The 21,651-nt window shown below is 39.9% G+C and overlaps 1 protein-coding gene across 1 annotated transcript; it reads right to left on the minus strand.

The window, feature by feature from the left end:
• Nucleotides 1-1,541: 1,541 nt before the first annotated feature.
• ASB11 (ankyrin repeat and SOCS box containing 11) lies at nt 1,542-15,119 on the minus strand (the record flags this gene model as incomplete). Its single annotated transcript, XM_080364036.1, has 7 exons — nt 1,542-1,666; nt 4,572-4,763; nt 5,703-5,837; nt 6,044-6,194; nt 8,957-9,064; nt 11,914-11,993; nt 14,942-15,119. 7 exons carry the CDS (start codon nt 15,117-15,119, stop codon nt 1,542-1,544), a joined length of 969 nt encoding a protein of 322 aa, XP_080220162.1.
• Between the last annotated feature and the right edge of the window lie 6,532 nt (nt 15,120-21,651).

A 21,651-nucleotide genomic window follows, 5' to 3' on the forward strand; every position in this document is an offset into this window, starting at 1 on the left:
TGGCAGACAGGCCCCATATTCAGGCTCTGGCAGGCCAATTCCCCCTGACTTAAGAAGTATGGGCAGTGAAAATCAGTACTAGCATGCACAGCTCATAATGAAACCACTACACCTCATAGACTGAAAATGTGTCATCAGCCTTTTAGACCTGTGAAGTTAAATGGAGACAGGCTCTCCTTTTAACTCTACTTCCCATTTTACTACAACTAGTGAAACAGCATTGCCTGTCTCATGATAGATGCTTAGCAAAACTCAGGTCTGAAGAAACATTTCTTCCCTCCAAAGAACCTTCACAGGAAAAACACACAAACCTTTACAGAGTCATGCAGGCATTGCACCAGTCACTGCATCCCGAATTTCTCAACTCGAAGAGATGTACATTTTTAGCTCTGCTGTGACCAGGCTAATAACCCTATTGATATTTAAACTACTATCACAATGAATAAAATCTCTTCTCCCAAGGAAGAGGTAATGAAAGCCTCTAGAATAGAGGATGAGGGAACAGACAAGCTTGCAAACTTCTTCTGGTGAGGAATATCCATCAAGGACAACATTTAAGTGATGCACAATCATTCTTAGGGGCCCTGCTTGTCTCTTGCTCTACAGTCTGAGGACTTATCTTGAGAAACATCAAAGCATGCAAAGCCCAGTAGGAGAGCTACAACTCATTCCTTTGCTTTTCTTTAAACTTTGCAAAGGACAGACATTGAGAGCTGACCTACTGTGCCTACGAAAACATTTGCAGTTCTGTCTTGAAATTAAGCTAAGAAAAATTATTCATGTAATGAACACAGATATCAGGTGATATATCTTAGGACTTTTTTTAGAAGAGATGAAGGGTTTTTTAAGACTTGCACACACTTTTGTGTCCTTACTCCAAAATCCTGCACCTGCTTTGGTCATATCACTTGCACCTCAGAGGACAAGATGTGTTAATGTTGGGGACATCTGGACTCAGGGTGAAGGGACGTACAGTGGCTGAACAGCCAGAGCCAGCTGGTAGTTCCTATGGCTCCACTAGACCATGGGAAAGAGGCAAAGGATGTGAAGTCAAGTGGACAAAAGATGTGCAATATATTAAAAACAGATGACGTTGGGCACCAAAGGCTTTCATTCGCACAATAGTAGAAGAATAACAGCCACTACCTTGATTTTGATGGTGAGATTGGATAGGCAATAGAAAGAAGCTGCACAGATACTGCAGGAAAAAATATAATAAAATATCTATGTGTGTCTGTGGGTGGATGGATGTGTACATGTGCATCTATGAACACGCCAAGTGAGCTGTTCATGTATCACAACTCAGGATAGCATAAGTGGATGTGGCAATAGACTATAAGGGAACTGTATCCATAATATCATTCACTCTCTGAGAAAAAGTGTTTTTCATTGGCATCAGTTTAGACCGTCACGTAGCAGCCAGCATTTTGTATCCACAGCAGACAGTAAATGATGTCTTTGATTTTTTCTTTGATATAATAACTTTGGAATAAACAACCATTTGTTCCTCTTTCTTTTCTAGTGTAAAGATAGTCACAGACTTATCGATAAAGGAGAAAGTTCTCAAGTGGCTCCGGCAGGTGCAGCTTTCGGACTGCATATAGGCACGACCGACCCAGATGCTTTCTGATACGCAATCGGCACAGCTGAGCAAGGCTGGCAGGACCTGAGAAACAAATAAAAAAAGGCAAGAACAAGCACCCCCCATCATCAGTATAAGGCAGAAAGCAGTAAACACCAGTGAGATTTGAAAATCAGATCAAGAACTACACAATAACTTGCTGAAGTCAGGCAGAGCTAAATACATTATTGTTCACATCTAACTTCTCTTGTCAAAATTGGTTCAGTAATTTGAAATCTATGAGAACTAAAAGCCTTCTTTTGCATGCACAGCTAGGCTCTTCTGCATCTACCCTTGAGCAAATACTTAGAATGCCATAAATATGTCTGCACTGGAGAGAGAGCACCAGGATGCACAGCCCTCGCTGAGGAAAGAAGAAAACTCCCAGCAGTGTTGTGAGGATAAAGACAAGAGGGATTACAGGGAGTTGCAGAGGTGCTTAGTGTAAACCAGCCATAATAGGGTGGATATGGAAAATACAATTAGTTGTTCATATATGCAGAACATGCTTCTTCCAACTGCTGATGTCTTAGCAGGTACTTGCACAAGTAGTAACTGCAGCCTAGCCTTTTTACATGACCACACTGCTTCCCAAAATAATTTCTTAATTTGTCATCCAGTTTTAATTAAGTCTGAGTCACATCTCAAAGATAGAAAGTCCCCCACCCAAAGGCCCTTCCTTTGCCTTGAGAGAAATACTCTTGCTAAACATGAGAGAGCCCACCGATAGGAAAGCTGCCAGGGGACTCATCGGAGTGATGATGAGTCTGGCTTGGGCAGCAGCTTGCATGGCACCACAGAACACGGTGCTGCCCCAGTGGCTTCCCTGCAGAGTGGCAATGCAGGTGTCCCCAGCCCACCCCACCACAGGTCCAGTGAGGGGCACAACAGGCACAATCCCACTGGAAATGAGGCTCCATTGCTTCTGCAACTGCATGCTTGCACATGCAAATGCAACTTGGTGGTGACCGTGTCCCCAAATCCCCTTTGCTTTCCTCTTGCTGGAGCTGCTCCATGGTGAATCTTTACCCTTGCTCAGAGGTGCTCAGCCCTGCCCCTCCGGTTTCTGGCCAAACACTAGTGAACACATGAATGTTTGGTAAGCAATGGATGAAGATGTGTGCTTTAAAGCCTGTCCTTATATCTTCCAGGTAAACTTCATAATCTGTGCTTTTACTACAGAAAAATTTAGGAGCCCAAACAGACTGATAGTGTCCCTTTGAGAACAAATTACTAGAAAAATATAGGATATATAGACAAGAGCACTGGTACTACTGTCACTAGAAGTGAAGAAAAACACTACCATCTCCCAAAGCAGTTAGAAAAACAGAAATATTTTATATTTCACATCACTTAATAGCTAGGAAGAGGAGCAATTAAAGGGGCCCATCTAAGTAACCACAGAAGTCAGGGAGTATAAAGAAAACTGTTCAAGATAGGTCCCTGGGGTGCTTATTTCATACAGAAGGATCTCAGAAAACACAGAAGTAGGTAAAAAGTACAGTTGTAGATGTTAGATACAGCAAAGTATCTGAAAGCAAGACTAAAGAAAAAGGTGAGAAAACGGAGGAAACTTCACTTCTGAAAAGTGAAGAACCAGCAGAAGCTGAAACACCTCTAGAGTGCCTCTGACAGTAAGTAAGGAGAGGGTGACAAGCTGCAAACTGGAATCAAAAAGAAGGTTCTGGAAGAGAAAATTATTAATGTTGGAATGTTTCTTTATCTACACAAACTCTCAGTCACATTGGGGCAATGGGAGCAGGACAACTGCAAGCACTGCCTTTGCTCATGCAGCCAGCTGCTGCTGAGCCCTGAATATCTCAGATATGGGCACAGAAGTCACAAGAGGTGAGAGCATTCAAGCAAAACTCCTCTCAGAAGGCTTAGACATGACAAATTAAAACTCTGTCTGAAAAAAAGCCATGGAGAAAGGGAGCAGGACAGAAGGATATTAAGCCAATATTTCATTTCCTCTATAAAACTCACCTGTGTGTGGAGGGCTGGCACAAAGCCTATGGACAACACTGGCAATATTAATTTGCCATCCGAGAACTATTTTGCAGCTGGAAGAGGGCTCTCTGTGCACATTGTGCTTTGCTTCTCAGCAAGGAGGCAGGCTGCCTGCGTGGAAGAGCAGCATTCATCCCCTGTGCAAGCAAATCTGTGCCCTGGGGGGCACAGATCAATTAACAGAGTACCGGTGAGCTGGGAAACACAGAGTGGGAGGGATGTAATTCAGACCACCCGTGCTACAGGGATATTGGTATTGGACACATCAAGTTCTGGCTGCACGTGGTGCAGGCAAAAATGGAAAAAGAGGATATAGGTTCATTTCTGCTCAGAAGTTTCTTCCAATAGACTGGAAAGATAACTCAAAATACTGTAAAGAGGTGGAAAGTAAGCTGGAAAGGGCACTGCTGGTTTGTGCTGGGATTACAGCCCCATGAACCACATGAAAGAGCTGCATGCTGTAAAGCTGAATAGTCACCTGGCAAATAACTCTGCTTGCTCCTGGTGAGTGAGGGCACACACACTTCTGTCAGTTTTTCTGTGGAAAGCAGGACATTGAGCCATGGTGTGAGGCTGAACACAAGATGGTGGTACTAAAATATTATCAATGAAGAAACTATCATGGCAGTTTTTAATCCTTGGTTCTTAGAGTCCAGATAGAGAAATAAGTACAAATTTCACTGATGGGAAACAAAAGCACAGAACAACTAACTGACCAATTTACCCACTAAATCCCCAACACATGGTGGCAGATCTAGCAACAAAACAGATATTTCTTACTAATTTCTGTGTCATGTGTTGCAGGTTTGAAATCAGTAGAGAAGCTAAAGGAGGTTATATAGAGGATTATTTTTCAAAGCAGTTAAGAAAATGTACTTAGTAAAGGAAATAAATACTGTTCTACTATTAAAAGAAGAGAGAGAACAAAGGAAACCATTACCTTCCCGAAGCAGAAGCGCCTGCTCCACTTTGCTGTTGGGTATAGCAAGATCCAGGGCACATTTGAGCTCAGCATTCCTGCATTTCAGGTCAGCACCATAGTCTATCAGCAAGACGACTACCTCCACGCTGGATTTCCTTGCTGCTGCATGGAGGGGGGTGTCTAATCGCTTCCCCATGTTAACGTTGGCTCCTGGAGTGAAAAAGAGTGCACAGTTAGATCTGGGAGGCAGCAGAAACTATCTGAACTGGCATCACACGGGCCGGTTTCTGCCAGAAGCCTCAATAAATGAAGTGGATGGATGGCACACAGACCTCCCTCATTTCTTTCAATAGCAGCAGTGCCAATCTCAGTAGGTCAAATACCGGCTGTATAAACATCCTCTGAGCCACCAAACCTCCCTGCGATGGACAGAATGGAGCAGCTTGACCTTCAGTCCAATAGATGTTCAAAACCTGCCTTATGGTCTGTAAATTTGTTAATAACATAAAATCTAATGCAGATTATGTTAATTTAATTACTGGAGAAAAAAACCAAAACAAAACAAAAACACAAAAACCAACCCTTTTAGGTATCTCATTATAACAACTCCAGAAGCACAGCAAGCAAAATGCTTGCCCTGGGCTCTCCAGGCACAGCAGGGCCACACTTCAAGCAGGTGTTAAGTCAGTTAACGTATACTGACAGCAAAAATTTATGCTAGCTCATAGGCTGTGTCTGGACCTGCAGTGATTATTCTCTCAAGCAGCTTTAGTGCTGTCTTCATCATCTGCTGAGAAGCAGATGAAGCTAATGTTTAGAACAGCAGTTTATCACAATCAGGAGTTGATTTTAGTCCCTAATATTAGCTGGCACTATCTGTGCTTCCTGTTAACATTCTAGAAAACTAAAAGTATTTTATTTTCACATTCAGACAGTCTCAGGGATGACTCTGTAATTAGGGCTTTTTTTACTGAGGAAATCATAAATTCTTCATGAATGGAGGTGAAATTCTTAATAGCCTCAAATAAGCCTCACAGTCTCAGGCTGCCCCAACATCCCATGGTGTTTACAGCAGAGAGGAAGCCCAGAGAGACCATCAATGCTGGCTCACACTTCCACAGCTCCCCCTGGCCCCTTTTCCAGGTGTACCTAGCTCCAAAAGCTTCTTGACACAGTCTGTCCTCTGGTACATGCAAGCCACATAGAGTGGGGTCCCGTGTTGCAGATCTTCTTGGTCAATGTCAACCTCGTGGGCCAGAAGGATCTCCATGCATTCCCTGTGGCCTGTGGAGAGAAGAGCTGCCACTGAAGTGCTTGTAGAGCAGAATACACCCGTATACAACCAAAGAGGCACAAGAGCTGGGAATAAGCCAAGTCTATTTATCCGCACCAGTACAGACAAGTTTTTGTGGAGAAAAATATTCTAAGATCAATCAAAGATGTATTCCTCACCTAGTTATTGTTAGCTTCACCCACAGCCTGAACGTTACCTCTCTTGACCGCCTCATGAATGGGCGAAGCAAGGTGGTTCCTGAGCTGTGGCTTGGCCCCGAATTCAAGCAGCATGTTGACACAGGCCACGCTGCCACTGCAGCAGGCGTTAAACAGAGGAGTGATCCCATCAATGGTGACTGCGTTGACCTGGAACAGCAAGATACACTCAGGATAATCCGATCTAAGAGGAACGCTCTTGCAGCGTGCCCCATATTGCACACCAGAAATGCACCAGAAAAAGATGCTTGTCTTGTTTAATTTCAGAATTGACTTTGTTAACAACTTTCAGAGTTACGTGTTGCAGCACAACATACATAACATCCAGATAGCTCGTGCCATAAGACAGTGACACTGCCTGCTCTGAATGCTCCTCCTGGAGATGCTCAGAAAATGCAAGGGTTTTTTAGTTTGTGGGTTTTGGGGGGTTGTTGGGGTTTGTTGTTTGTTTGTTTATGGTTTTTTTGTATTTTGTTGTTGTTGGTTTGGATTTTTGTTTGGTTTTATGTCAAGAACTTGAGTATCTTCATGACCGCCTAGTTTGCACCAACCCAAAGCCAGAATACGCTCAGATGAGGCTTTGCTTTTTAGATGAAAACATTTACTTTGTTTTTAACACTTTGGCCTGAAAACACATTTCCAGCAAAACAAATACTCATAGAAACATAGTCTTAACCCCAAATAGAAAAAGAGCTTGAAAGAGTTTGTGTTTATATGCATGTGTGTATGTGCAGGTAGGAAAGAATTTCCTTCCTTTGTATCCAATGTAAAGACCTGGCAAGATTCACCATCTGTCATTCTCCCCTGGAATAGCACAGTCCATGGCTTGTGTTGTGGTCAGCACCATAGCAGCTGTGTTTTAAACACAAAGCAAGCCCTCAGAGGTCATTTATGCAGAAAATCTGCTTGTCTTAAATTCTACGGCACAATAGAGAAGAACAATGGTTTACACAAGCACATGGCAATTTGTGCAATTTCCAAATCATCCAGAAGAGGAAAGAGACAGGAGACAAAGGGCTGGGGAAGCCCTGGGCCACCAGTGAAGTCAGAGGACCTTGCTACCAGTACAAGCACAGGAGCTGCATTGCAAAGAAGTCAGAGCACCCAGGTAGAAATACCTTAGCTCACACAATTTAACCAGCAAGATATTTTGTCTTTAAAGCAGAGAAAGGCAGTGATGCTTAAGAACATATTGGTTTATTCTGGATAATTCAGCAGTGAACTGTCTGCAGTTGATACTTTCCTTGGTATCATTTGTCATCGCTGATTTGAACTACTGACTTCTTTATGGTGCTGTAGGAATTAGATGTTTTTCTCACAAGGTGCTTTTCCCACAATTACAAGCCAGTCCTTGCCATTTCCAGTGTTTCAGTCCTCACATTTTCAGCAGGCTCCAACCATGCAGCAGCCAGTGTGAGGCCACATTCCCCATGTGAAGCTGCACTTGCAAATCGGGCAGGTCACTGGAGGATGCAGCCCCTGCTCCTTAGTGCCTCCTCTGCTTGCTCACTTTCATGGAAAAACAGTGGGGAGGAACAGATCTGGCTGGAAAAGAATCATAACGAGGCCAGGAGGTGGGCAAGTCAGCATGGTATGAGGAGATACCAAGTACCACATTACAAGAAACATCTATCTGATCAGATTTTAGAGCCTAAAATGCAGCTTGCTCTTCCTGAAACTGCAGGGCTCTGATTAAGACTCTGTTTCAACAGCATCATCACTACAGATCTCATCCTATCCTCTTCCTTGATCTTCCTCCTCTTCTACTAATTGCTGAGCTGAACTATCCCCCATCCTGCATAGATTCACAAAAACAAACGAACAAACAAAAAGTTTTTATGCTTTGGGGGTATCTGTATTTCAGACAAATTACGTGCTGCAAAATTACATGGTAGCCAAGAGTAAGCAGGGAGATAAGTGAATAATACCAGTGGCTTAAGTGGTAAAAGAGGAAAGAATGGTAAGCTGTTGCGGAGTAAATGGTTCAGTTAAAAAAAGAAAGACCACAGCAAGAAAGGAGAATGGCACGTGTTCTCCCAGAAGTTAGACAATGGCCTGTTGACTTTATTTATTAATAGACAGCTAGGGAAAAGCAAAAACCAAAGGAATACCAGAGTTATATATTATACCAGGAAGAGGCTGCTCACTTAAAAAAGCAACAGGTAGTTCAGAGATGTTTCTCTGAGTTACAAACAGGCATTGCCATTAACATACCAAAATCAAGTAAAACTGAGCAGAAAGGGGTTTTCCTTTAATCTTTCTAAGGGATTGAAATTGGCATACAGTTCAGGAATTTAACAAAAGTATTTTCTTCTGCAGAGGATAGTTTGATTGCCTGTTTTGGTGTTGCTCAGTTTCTTGCCATATAAATTGTACTTGGAAACTCAGCTGAATGAATATATTTCTTACATATTTCTTATCTATTTCATCCACCCCTGTATCTCCATTATTAACATGTATTCCAGCTTACGTTCAACTGGTGGAAATGTTATTTTATTAGCAGATAAAGTGTTTCACTTCTTCAAACAAATCTATTTTTACTTACATGAGACTTTCAGACTGTCACAAAGAAAACTGGACTTAATTCCGGTGATCATTATGGGGGGGAAAAAAAGGAGGTAAGTTATTTTCTTCAATGTTATTTTCACCTAGCACCTCTCATTCCTTTTCTATTAATCATGACTACATTCCCCATACAGAGGGAAAACAGAATAACGGGGTGACCCAAGCAGACACGGAGGGAAGGCAAACCCTTCACCTACATAAATAAAGAACAGTTTTATTTTTCCCCGTTTCTGCCTGAGATGCTCCTGTCCACCCACAGCTTGGTCTTGCCCTGCAAGTGGCCTGTCTCACATCCAAAAATCTGTGCTCCAGGCACCCGCGTCCCCGCCGGCATCCCCAGGACTCACCTGAGCGCCATTCTCCAGCAACACCTTCGCGCAGGCGACGTGTCCGCCCAGGCAGGCCTCGTGGAGAGCCGACACACGGTCTGTCGTCATCAGGTTCACATCAAAACCCTGCAAGGAAGGATGTGGGGTGTGAGAGAAGGTGCATGGCTTGGTTGGATTAATGCTGTTCAGTGCTTCAGTGCTCGTCCCCAAAGATGGTGATGGGGTTAAAGAGGATGGAAGGGCAAGTTGTGTCTCCTGTTTCTTGTACTTTACAATGCGTGGTCAATTGCACAGAAGACATCATGTTTCTTTAACTTATAAGGGTGGCATTCCCTCTCCTATTAAGGCCAGCACCAGGAGCTAAGCTGGTGGGACTCAGCTCCCTGAACGGGGACAACTCTGGTACAGGTATTAGCAGCTCAGCTGGAGCCCTCGGCCCCTTCAGTGAGGATAAACAGGCTGCTCTCAGGCATGACTCATCCCATGCTAAAGCAGCTGTTTCTACCGGGTCAGATGAATTGTGTCCAAAAAGTACTTCAACTGACTGTATGGGGTGCCCAGTTTGTTTCACTCAGAGGTGGAAAGTACAATGGTAGACAAATCCCACCCATGAATTTGTTCCTCTTACTTGACCACCCAAACACATCTTACATTGGAGGGAAAGAAATGTGATTTACAAATAACTCATTACAGGTATTAGCCTAAATGACAGTTCTTACGTCTATTCCTGCTCAAACAGAAGACAGACATATTCACAAAGGAGGAAACAATTGTCATATGTGTTTTCCCAGAATACAGCTAAATCTCCTGCTAACAGTCCTGGAAGCAGCTCAACTTTCTGCTTCATATCTTGTATTTCATAACATAGTTGGTCTCCACCTGATGTGCTATAAACGAGGCAGCTCACAAGATGGCAGCAATGCACTTTATGGTACACAGTAGAAAATGTGATGGGCAGAAATCAGTATCTCTGAGCAATGTAACACTGTAAAAGTCACCAGTCCCGATGATATGAGCATTAAAAGAAACCACTTCAAGACAGAAATGCTATGATAGAAAAGCAATTGTTTTTCAGTAATGTGAAAGTATTAATATAAAAGCTGTCCCTAAAATTTTCTTACAAATTACATCAGTGCCAGGAGCATAGATAACACCTTGAAAAAACGTAGAGATTATTCCATTTTTCTAATTGTGTAGAGGTTTCATATTTAATGTTCAACATATTCCTTCAAGAGGAATGTCAAAATGTCTTATAGAGAGCCCTGATAAGAAGAAGAGAGCTATTCTCAATCATTATTCAGATACATATTTTTAACAAATTAAATGCAGTCATTGCAAGCGAATGAGTAAGTATTGGTATCTTGGGTAAACAGCAGTCCCATCCATTATGAGATAGAGAATGATTTCTAGATCTTACTATAGCTGTTTGCTAACCTTTGCTCCTGTTAAACATTGTTTTCAATGTATGTGAAAAATCAAATTCTTCTTTTGGTGCTGGAACAGGCAGGGATGAGTTCTTGAGCTCTTTTGAAAATCCAGTACACCATCATCTCCTTATGTCCAGACATTTCCTGGGGAGCAAGAGCCTCACCGGCTTTCTTGAAAGCTGTGGTCCTATGGCAGAGATTTCTGAGTCTCCCACATATACCCTAAGGTATAGCTCTGTATTTAATTTTAGGCAAGCAGTGTAACTATATTAAAAGAAACAAGCGATGATTATGCTGCTCTATGAACTGCTTTGTCCCTACATTTGTCACACTGTGGTGAATCAGCTCCAATTCCATCTCTGTAGACATTGCTGCCTTGATCTCTTTTCATCAGCAAGGACCTTCATCCTTCACTCCCAAAATTAAGAGTCTTAGTGAGAAGAAGAACAAGAAGATTAACTAAATGATGTATAACCACAACATGGGGTGCTTCTGCAGTGTGTAACCATGACCACTGTATAACTGAGGCATCTAGTGTATAACCACAACACTGAATGCCATTCACTAATAAGATGGTATAAGATTAGTATAAATGGAAATAGACTCAGAAAACCAGCAAAGTGCTGAATGAATAAGCCCTCTTCCTTATTATCCCTAACCTTCATCACTTCCTTTCCCATAAAAATCATTTGATAGCAGCAGCTGAAGGAAAGAGGGATCAGAACATGGGAAGGATTAAACTGGCTTTAAACAACAACCTCTTTTAGCTGCAGCCATGCCTCAGCCAATGTCTGGAGCAAAGGCTTTCACACTGGCAGCTCCACTCCTTAAGAATATTATCCATTCGAGCTGCAGCCTCACTGGTAAAAATTATTTACCTTGAATATAAAAAGTCTGATGGCCAAGTCACAGAGTTTACTACACTCAGAGAATTAATTTCCTTGCAGTTGTCTGATTGAGAGCAGAGAGGGCAGTTGCTCATTTCATGCCAGATGAGGACACCGAGTTTAAGCAGAGGTGGTGAGGAAGATGGTTGGCAAAGCATGAAGAACCATAACCTGTCCCTTTGCAGCTGCTCACTACTGTATCCAGCTTCTTGTCCTTTCTAGTATATTCTTTCCTCCTTTCTTTCTCCTGAACCCTCAGTTTCATTTGGAGCAAACCGCTTCAGGCTGACAGCTCCCTCTTTAGGAAGACCATACTTGCTGTTTTATCAAGCAAGATGTAGTTTTACATCTTTCTACCGATTTCTTTAAATAGCTGATGTATATATTGTCCCTATTCTCAAGTCCAGTGGCATGATTTATCATTGAGAAAGCCCAAGGATCATCATTTTTCATACAGCAAGGTACAAGCTGTAACAGTCTTTTTCCTGGGCTAGTCCCCAGCACCATAACTAAGCAAATTAATTCATGCCTAAAGGCATGTACAAGGGTATATTATTTATACAACTGTATTTCTTATTCCCTGCTGCAGGCTGTTACCAACTCACAGATGCAATTCAACAGAAGCTATGCTGCTTCCCAACCTTTACCTGTGGGCTTTTACCTGTGCAATCAAGGTTTTCAAAGACAGAAGGCGTCCTTGAAAGGCAGCCTCATGAAGAGGGGACCGGTCTGCCCAGCTGCCTGAAACAGCAAAAGCATAAAAGTTAATTTAGGTAAGCAAAAAAAAAAAAAAACCAAACAAAACCCACAAAGGCAGATTCTGGGAGGATAGGGAAAAAACAGCTGCGTGTAAATGCAGATCACGACGGAAATCCATGTGGGATCAGCTGTGAAAATGATAAATTGATTTCAGCAGAGCAGCTGAGGGCTCAGCACCCCTGAGAAAAGCAGCCATTCACTAAGGGACCTAAACAAAAGCTTCTTGGCAGAACTTTTAAAAACATCTAAAAACGTGCTTCGACAGAGACCATGAGTTTAGTGCTGCATGTTTCCAAGGGAGCTTTTGTCACAAATCGTATTCCAGCTTCTCATGTACTTCATTAAGAGACTCAAAGCAGGGAGACACATCAATGACTTGTCCATCAAATGAACTCTGGCATGTCCCTGGAAGTTTTATTTCCCGAACTGACAATTTCATACATAATATTCTCCAGCTCAGACTACCAGGTAACAGATTTCATCACTCTCCTCACTGGAAGATTTCAGAAAAGACATCAAAAAATACATTGTGCCTGAGGCTCTGCTTTTCTTCCTTAATAATTTTGAGTTGTTGAACTGTTCAGACTTCTTCATGTAGGCTACCTTGTCCCTTTTCTTATCTTAATCTATTTGTGCGCCAAGAACAACAATTCCTTAGCCTAGACATTACAGGCATAGTCAGTCAGCCCAGGTTAAATTCCTGCAACTCAAATAGAGAGAAAATTTACTTGTCCTATATTAAAATTTATAACCACAGTGCAACAAAGCGTGTTGTAAGTATTTCTCCAAAGGCCAGCTGCATTAACAGTGCCACAGGACAGAAGCAATACAAGTATTTGTATTCACGGTCTATCGTACATGAACCCCGTGAGCACAGTATTTGAAACACTTGTCCTGTTTAATTTTTTCAGCTACGCCACACACCAGAGGGTGATTTATCTCTGTTTCAGGTGTTACCTGAAGCAGGGAGAAATCAATGAAAGGGACAGACACATCCCTGGGGACTTCAGGCCAAGGATGCAGCGGAAGTTTCAGCCTTGGCCAGGGGCATCTCCTCTTGTTACCCTTCAACTCATGGGGTTACAATTCTAACTATAGTTATTATGCTTGTTTCCGTTTATTTAAGGAGATATTCCTGGGCTCTTAAGGCAAAAAGCTGGCATGGAAAGACCAGCTGGTGCAGTATGTGACCAGACTTCTAAGGACCAAGTAGGATGCACAAGGCAAAATGATGAAAACAGGAACCATGCTGGGACCAATAAACATTTTCCTGAAAACATCCAAAAAAACCCACATCCCTCATCATGCTGGTGACTGAAATAGGCAAGCTCAGCTCAAAAAGTTAGAAGACATTGTAAGTGACCAAAAAACAGGGTCCTGAAACAGCAGGAAGATTCAGAAGTAACTCAGACAACAGAGCTATGGTGCTTTGTTTAACCTTTAATGCATATAGTATATATAGCATGTGCAAGCACATGTCACATGCATTCACAATGCATGTGTACGCACACAGATGCCTCACCATGAAAACACATGCTGCTGCATACCAACCTACCTCCCTGAAACGTGTGGCAAATATAAGTCCCATACGGGGCACATCTTCCCTTCACAGTTGTGAGTGACATGTCTGAAAATACTATGTCTTTTAAAATTTCTACAGATAGATTAAGCAGCTCTGCTGCTGTCCTTGCTGCAGTGCTTCACTGCAAAGAGAAAAGGCTGTGAATCTGCGCCTGTAATCCAATATAGTGCCCCAGCAACAGCATCACATGATCTTATGTTTTGAAAGATTATCCTTAATGGCTTTTTGCAAATGGCAACTTGCAGATAAAAATATGTTGCAGTCTGTAAAACTTCAAGGCACTTTGATAAGAACCTACATGAAGGAAAAACTGCTGTTTTCCACGTGCCTGACTACAACTGCATGAAGGCACTTATAAAAAAATGACAGTAATAAATGAATGTAGTTATATTCCAGAGAATAACAAAATGGTCAATGACCCAGAGAGAGACATGCCTGTACAAAACTGTAAGAAATGTTTTGCTGCAGTATTTCTCTTGGCCAGTTCTTAATATCTCTGCTTTGGATGGACACCTCTCACCACCCGTGTTCTGCTCACGTTCGTATGCCTGTTCATGGCAGCACTATTCGTCATGAAGCAAGTCCCCAACAAATGAGTTACATAAAAATCTCTGATGTCACAAGGTCGATATGAATCTTTAAGTAGGAAAATATCTTCTCATTAGAAGTAAATTTAAAATACTGCGTCATTTTAATTAGCGGAATTGCCAGGCATGCAAACACTTGTCTGTTCATTATTATGACAGTGATATGGAGGAATAGAATCACTTGGTAAAAAAAAAAAAATCATTAAAATAATAATAGTAATAAAGTACTAGATGGCCTACTGAGCACAATAGATTCCCATGCAGTATATTTTGCAGAACTGTTTTAGCTGCATTTGTTTTATAGTCTGATTTAACAAAACAAGGATTCTTGGCTTGGATTCATAAAGTCAGTAGTTATATCCTCCTAATATCTCCTTTCAGAAAGTCACCACTCTAGAACTTTTCCCAAATAATCTCTGGCAGTAAAGCTAGCTATTTAGTAAAACTGTCTATAACCCCCACTTAAATAATGCCTTGCTTCCGAGAACAATCTTTTTATTTACCATAGCGCCTTGAGCAAATGTTATCCTCATTCTAGCTGCGTAATTGTTGGAGTCTCATATTTTGCACACCTAAATCATGCCAACACATACTGACACTGCAAAGACCCCAGAAACGGAAGGCACTTCGGGTTAAAACATTCATCCATGCATTTAGCAACAGATTCCTCATTTCGAGCAACTCAGTGATTTAAAACCTAAAGTTCAAAAAATGTAGCAAATGTACATTTAAATGTTAGAGTGTCTAAATTTTCAGTTTACCTGGGACTATTCCATAGATCTCCTCTGCTATCCTGGCAGCCTCTTTTCTGTTGCCTTTAACAATATAGAAATGGGTCAGAAGAGCCAAGGAAATCTTAATTAAGAGCTTGAAACAAAACAAAGCAAAAATGGCAAAATAAATGTTAGTGAAAGCATGGAGTATAGAACCGCCCTCCATTTTGGTTTGCTCTTTGAATAGTTTCTCAGGTCTGCTAAGTAGCACCGGGCTATTCTTGGTATCATATGTCATCTATTTTAAACCCTCCAGAACCTGCTGTTCCTCAGTTACCAAAAATACAGTCTGGTTTTATTTGGTATGGGCTATTTGATACTAAATAACAATATCAAGGATAAGATAGTTTGAAGATCCCGTGACACACAGGAAACAAAAAGAAAATCCTTTCCAAATGCTTATGAATTAGAATAAATTTTCAGAGATATGCTCTCCATACCTCCTGAAAGCCTATTCATCCACTTCATATTTATTCTTTGATGTAGCAGTTCTGTTTGCAAAAGCTGCACTGGTAAAGTTGCAGAAATTGCTCGGAGATACTGCAAAAATAATACTTTTCTGTCTCTCCCTTCTTGGTAACAGGTCTTGCTTGTACTTAGATGGAGAACAAAGGCAAGCATATCAAAGAAAAGCATCATCATGAAAGAATCTGAAATAAACCCACATATTTTCAAAGCCAGGGCTAAGCAGTCAAAGTAATTCTAGATGAAGAAAAAAAATATATTGAAAGGGTGTAATCAGAAACACATGATAACATAATGGTATTTTCCATCAGTCATGCATAAAAAATAATACCCATTAATATCTCTTGCAAACAGCTTCTTACTGTTTTAAACAAACTAAAATATTTTTACATTATCCATCATTGTTTCAAAGGTGTAACATTTGAAACTAAAGAAGATGCACCCTTTCTTTAACTGTGCTTTTTTCTTTCTAAAGGCACATGCCTTCTATAAAGAGAAGAGTATTTTTTTCTGCATGCAATTAATTGAATCTGTGTAGAACACACCATTTCCTTTTCATTTAAACTTCTCTTGATCCCTACCTTCCTATATGCACAGCAGGAGGGAGATTTATTTCTTTCTTTGGATCAGCTCCTGGCCCAGGCTCTCTTGCCCTTCAACTTACAACACCTGTCAAGGCAAGGAGCAGGATGACTCTCCTCTATTAGCAATCCCAGGGAGATGATGGATATTCAGAAGGAAATTTTACAGCAAATTATTTCCCTGGACATTTAAAATGAAATTTGTTTTGTTTTGCAGCAATACAGCTGGCTCAGTACCTTGCTGATTCCAGCACTCTGTCCTCCCAGGTGACCCGAATTCTATATAAAATATGTGCAGACAGACTGAAAAAAAACAACCCCAAGATATATTTTCATTTTTGAAGTGAACCACTTCTTTATGAAATTTGGAATTAAACAAATATATTACCTTTTTAGCAATAACTTAACACCTTACATAAATATTACATATACTTTTCCTTCCACAGTAATATGATATACCTGTAGAAATGATAACACCTACAAATCAAAAAAAAATGTGTAATTTTAGCCACTTTAATACTGTTTGCAACAGGACAAGACACCTGAAGACACATATTACATGGCAAGAAAAGTTGTTAAGGTATCAGAGAAAAACAGTTAAGTTTGTTCAACTGTGAAACAAAAAGGAGAAACTAGCAAACAGAAGTGGACCCAAAACACAATGATCAGTTAGCCCTAGAAAAATATGAGATAATTAAAACACCCCTCCTGAAGCCAGAGGAATAGTAAAAGCTTTAGAGAACAGAATATAGGATGCAGGTAAAAGAACAGAAAAATAAGATCATTACAAAGAATAGGTCAGACTAAATGATGGAGAAAACTTTCTCATGTAGGATCCATAAAACTGATACTGAATAGGACATACAATGTAGCAGCACCTTTTTAGAGAAAGAGCATAAAACAGACTTTTGCTTGCAAAGGAGATCCACTGATCTTCTTTCACAATCATCTTTCTGGATAGTAGGTAGAACTGGACAAGACCATGACCCTCAGAAGAATACAAGAAACTGAAGATCAGATGATTTCCACTGAAATTCTCTTATCCTTTAAGGAGGATGAAACTCTGACAATAATGAAAAGCTCCCCAGGCAGTCTAAAAAGCCATGAGGAGGTTTGACCATTTGGAAATAGTCACAGGAACATGACTCTTCTAGAAGGACAAGCTCCATTTGCATAGCAGAAAAATCACCATTCTAGCTTCAGAGCAAGACAACTAAAGATTTTTTTGTTAAATGATGGGGTCAATTGGGAAAAGCTCACGTTCTTAGTGCACAAAGACACTAGGAAAAGTACTGTGGCAGATTAAAAAAGAAATAACGAGTGGGAAGATGGCTGAACGGCACAGTGGGAAGTCTGAATACAGGTGAAGGTGGCAGTCAGGTAAGCCATAGCAAGACCTGGTCAGTCACTTGGACATGTCTGGTATTTCTGAAACTAGAGGAAGGTGAGCAACGTAAGTGTGAGAACACACATAACACAACAGAAGAGCAATGGCAACCCAGAAACAGGAATCTCATCTTTCCTCCCTCCCTATTTTGGCCGGCATCATTGTGACCTGAATTATATGGATTATGCAACTCCATCAATAGCCTGGAGTGAACAAGTCAGCCCTCCGAAGAACAAACATGCCTTACTGAGAACTTCTGCAGGATGCCCAAACTGCTCCATGAACCACTCTAGCTTTCAGTTAGAGTAGTTGCTAAATTGTCAAATCAAAATATCCAGAAAATACATTAAACCTTCAATAAAATTGTCATGAGATGGTGAATGAAGTAGTTTAGCTAGACCTCCAAAGAACTGGGAAGCTAATGCTTATTATATATCCTTACTTCACAAACATGCAAGCAATAAGCACAAAAGGCAGTCCAGCTTAGAAGACAACTCATTCTCATTAAGGTTCACCTTAACTTCAGCCAACAATGAGAAATGTCAGATGCGACCTGAAGAATTTGGCAAGGAAATAAAGATTTAGAGAGATCATATTCTCAAATAAATTGAGAGGTATTGTTCTATTCTTATGCTAGACATTCTATGAATTTCATTAGTGAATTTCTAATGCATTTAGTTGAGGGCCTTAATATCAAATATATTCAATCAAAGTAAGATGACTGCGGAAAACAAGGAGACAGAAAACCTTTATCTCAATGGGAAGAGAGAGCCCATTTCTTTTCTTAGCAGTTTGATCTAATAAATTACACTACTTCCCATAGAAGCCTTGCCTCATTTTTGGATCCTTGGATCAGCACACTTACAAAATCCCTCCTTTTGAAAAGAGATGGATAGAGTGACTCACCGCTTGCTCTCACACAAGCAAATGCAGGACTCATCTCACTTACCTGCCCAGCATTGCACCACCCAACACCCAGTTACCTAAGCTCCCACTGCTGCCTGGGCAGGAAGGCAGCAAATTCCATCAGGTAATTAATTAATTGCCCCCATCTGCCTCCAATACCTGTGCTAGCAGGGGAGGGCTACTGCTCCAGCTGCACATCTCTCACCCCTAATGAAACAACCAGGCGTATACAGGACAACCAGCCTATGCACAGTTAAAGTTCAGTGAATCCTGCACAAATATCATCTCCAGAGTTATGGCAGTGTTGAAGCAAGACAGAATCTTAAAACAATCTAATCTACCTGTTAAGTTTAAAAGAAAAATGCATAATTTCATAACAATGGTAAATTCAAGTGTAGAAATGCATCTTGTGTTTTCTTCCCTTAATAAAAAATATCTACCTTTTATCCAACTATGTCAATGCCAACATAACTAGGAAAAACTGTGGAAGGTGATGTGCTACTGTCATAAAAGTTGTACAACAAATATGATGAGAGTAGCTTAATGGTAGTAAATAAAATATTACAAATATTTAAATATTTTCTAATTTTAAAAAGTTTGTAAAACCATTTTCTTTTGAGATTTTTTTTTTAATCTACTTACATAAAGTCTGTATTTTACTGGAGTAACATAAATGCAATTTTACAATTATTTGCTTACAAGCATATATGAAAAAAGTGACTAGCAAGAGGAAATAAACAGCAAAAGGGGAAAAAATAAGTTTATTTTTAAAAGATGCAGAAAAACCTGACCACAAAAATAAGTACATTACAGTGTATTTACCTTCTAACAGATCTACCCACATCCCTAAAACACAGTCTAAATGACAAATCTTACATTCATACTTTAGTGGATACTTGTTCTGGTTTAACGCACAAGTTTCAATTACCAACGTGCTGTCTATACCTTAATTCACAGTGTTTGCATATAACATATTAGAGAAACAATTTTGGCTTGTGCCTCTGGGATGGAATTTAATTGTGGATCAATGGTCCCTTCTGGGAAAGGGAGGGACCTTCTCTATAGGTGGTTTTGGGTGTTTCCTTCCACCTCCACACAGGAGGCTCTGCTCTGTGCAAGACATGACTCAGTATCACTCTCCATTTGCTAACATTTCCTTAGTATTTCATAATGATCAAATATTACCCATAAGCACAACTGAAACATTTTAGACTTTTTAAATAGTGATTTATTTCTAAATATGTATTCCTAAAATACGCTCATTATCTCTGCCCATTTTTTTACTACTGTGATTACTTTAAACTCTTCCATTTCACCCACTTACACTTTTTAAAATGGTGAAGGACTCAGTGACATCATCCTTTACTTCACTGCACGAGGTAGGTAAGTGAATCAGTCCCACAAAGAGTTACGCACAATAAGAGTTACATTACTTGCAAAATAGCTTATATATAGTTAAATCAGTTATGGATTAAATTTTTGTGTCAGCTTGTGCAGAAAGTTTTATAATCATCGTCTTTCTCATAAGAAGCCCAACCATCAGTAATGGAAAGAAGCAGTATGGAGGATATTTCTGTACTTTTTAATTGCATGTTCCCACATATTAATGAAATATATTGATTCTTTATGGAAAGATAAATAAACTTTTAGATAAACTGTCGCTTTCGCTTGTAAACAGGATTATAACACGGTTTTATTATGTTATTCCTAAGTACATAAAGTTCCACAAAAGAGAGAAGTATTTTGAATAGATTCTCACAATCTTGTTCAAAATTTTACTTTTGTTCGTATATGTTGCAAGAAACCAAAAAGAAATAAAACAGAATCAACAAAATATTATTAAAAAAATATATGTAACATTTCCCTGGAATGGTAATCAGTATTTTTTAAAAAGTTGTTATAAACTTGAATGTTATGAAAAAAAAAAAGTTGAAAAAGTTAAATATTACCTTAGTTCCACCCACTTATCCATAATCCATGTGTCACCATTTTAGCTATCCTTTACCTTTAATGTATAGTTTGAAAAATTCAAATTGCAATACAATACATATTGTACATTACATATCAAAGGCTAAAAATTCTAGTAAAAGAAAATAGACTTTGTATATGGCATTTACTTCACATTACCTTCCTGTGTTTCATGAAAATATGTTCTATTAAATTATAAAATGTCAGTTGTTGGGTCACTACATCTCTACACAAACAAGATGATATTAACAGAAGTTACATTTTAAATACTGCCCTTCAAGGGTTTGAAAACAGTATATTCATATTGCAGTTTTAATATTAATACAGTGCTCAACACTAGATAATACTCAGAGTCATAAAACCGTAAAATGTTTAGTCTTCAGTGATGCTGGAAAATGAAATTAACCCAGTGCATTAGGCAGGGTGAGGTTTAGTTTAGGTGGTTGACATAAATGAGATAAATGCCGCCTCTCACGTATTCATTCACATGTTGTGCTGCCTGTTGTCCCAAGTGTAGATTACTCAGGACTGCTAACAGATGCAAGGAGCCACTTGTTTGGTTTTGTTTGTTTGTTTTTTCCCTCTCCACAAAAAACATATCTATTCCTTATTTCCATTTAAGGGACACCTTCCCAAGATTTCACTTGCAGAACCTGTCTGACAGTGTCTCTGATGTGGTCTAACTGCAATCACACACAGTAAGCACTGTCCCTCCAAGAGATGGACAGAAATGCCATTTTGGTCATAAGGGGAACAAAATATAAAAATAAAATAAAGAAAAATAAGGAGAGAGAGAGAGAGAGAGCAGAAACACGATGGTGCTTGTTAAGCCCTTCACAGATTTCTCTCTCACGCACGCACACACACAAATGTGTTACTTCCCACTTTGGCATAGTCTGCTGGAGGAATTTTCAGGCCTGAGATGTTTCCGAAGGCTGTATTATCTCTAAATAATATAAAATCTTCACCTATGTACTTAAAAAAAAAGGCTGTAACCTTACATCACTTCCACACATGTAAGTGAACAGAACAAATTTAGCACCTCTGAAAAGATCAAAACTTCATGATGGAGTTTTGATTTAGCACTAGAACGATTCAAGTCTAAGGAGGGGAGAACTTCAAAATAATAACACTATGCAGGCAAAACACTATCACTGGGACATAACTGCTAGAACCAAGTCTCTCAAATCTCCATGGTAATAGACTGAATGACTAATTTCAAGTGTGATTTTCATCTTAGAAGAGAAAAAGTGTGGTTTTTTGTTTTTAAGTAAATATTTTAAATAGATGTCAAAATAAAAATCACAGTAAATATCAGGAATTAGCAGGGAGTACTGTAAGATAATATTTTTCTGGTTTGCTTTCCCAAATACCACTACAGTTTACAGTTA

Source organism: Nesoenas mayeri, assembly GCF_963082525.1.
Source record: "Nesoenas mayeri genome assembly, chromosome: 1".
NCBI classification, from domain to species: domain Eukaryota; kingdom Metazoa; phylum Chordata; class Aves; order Columbiformes; family Columbidae; genus Nesoenas; species Nesoenas mayeri.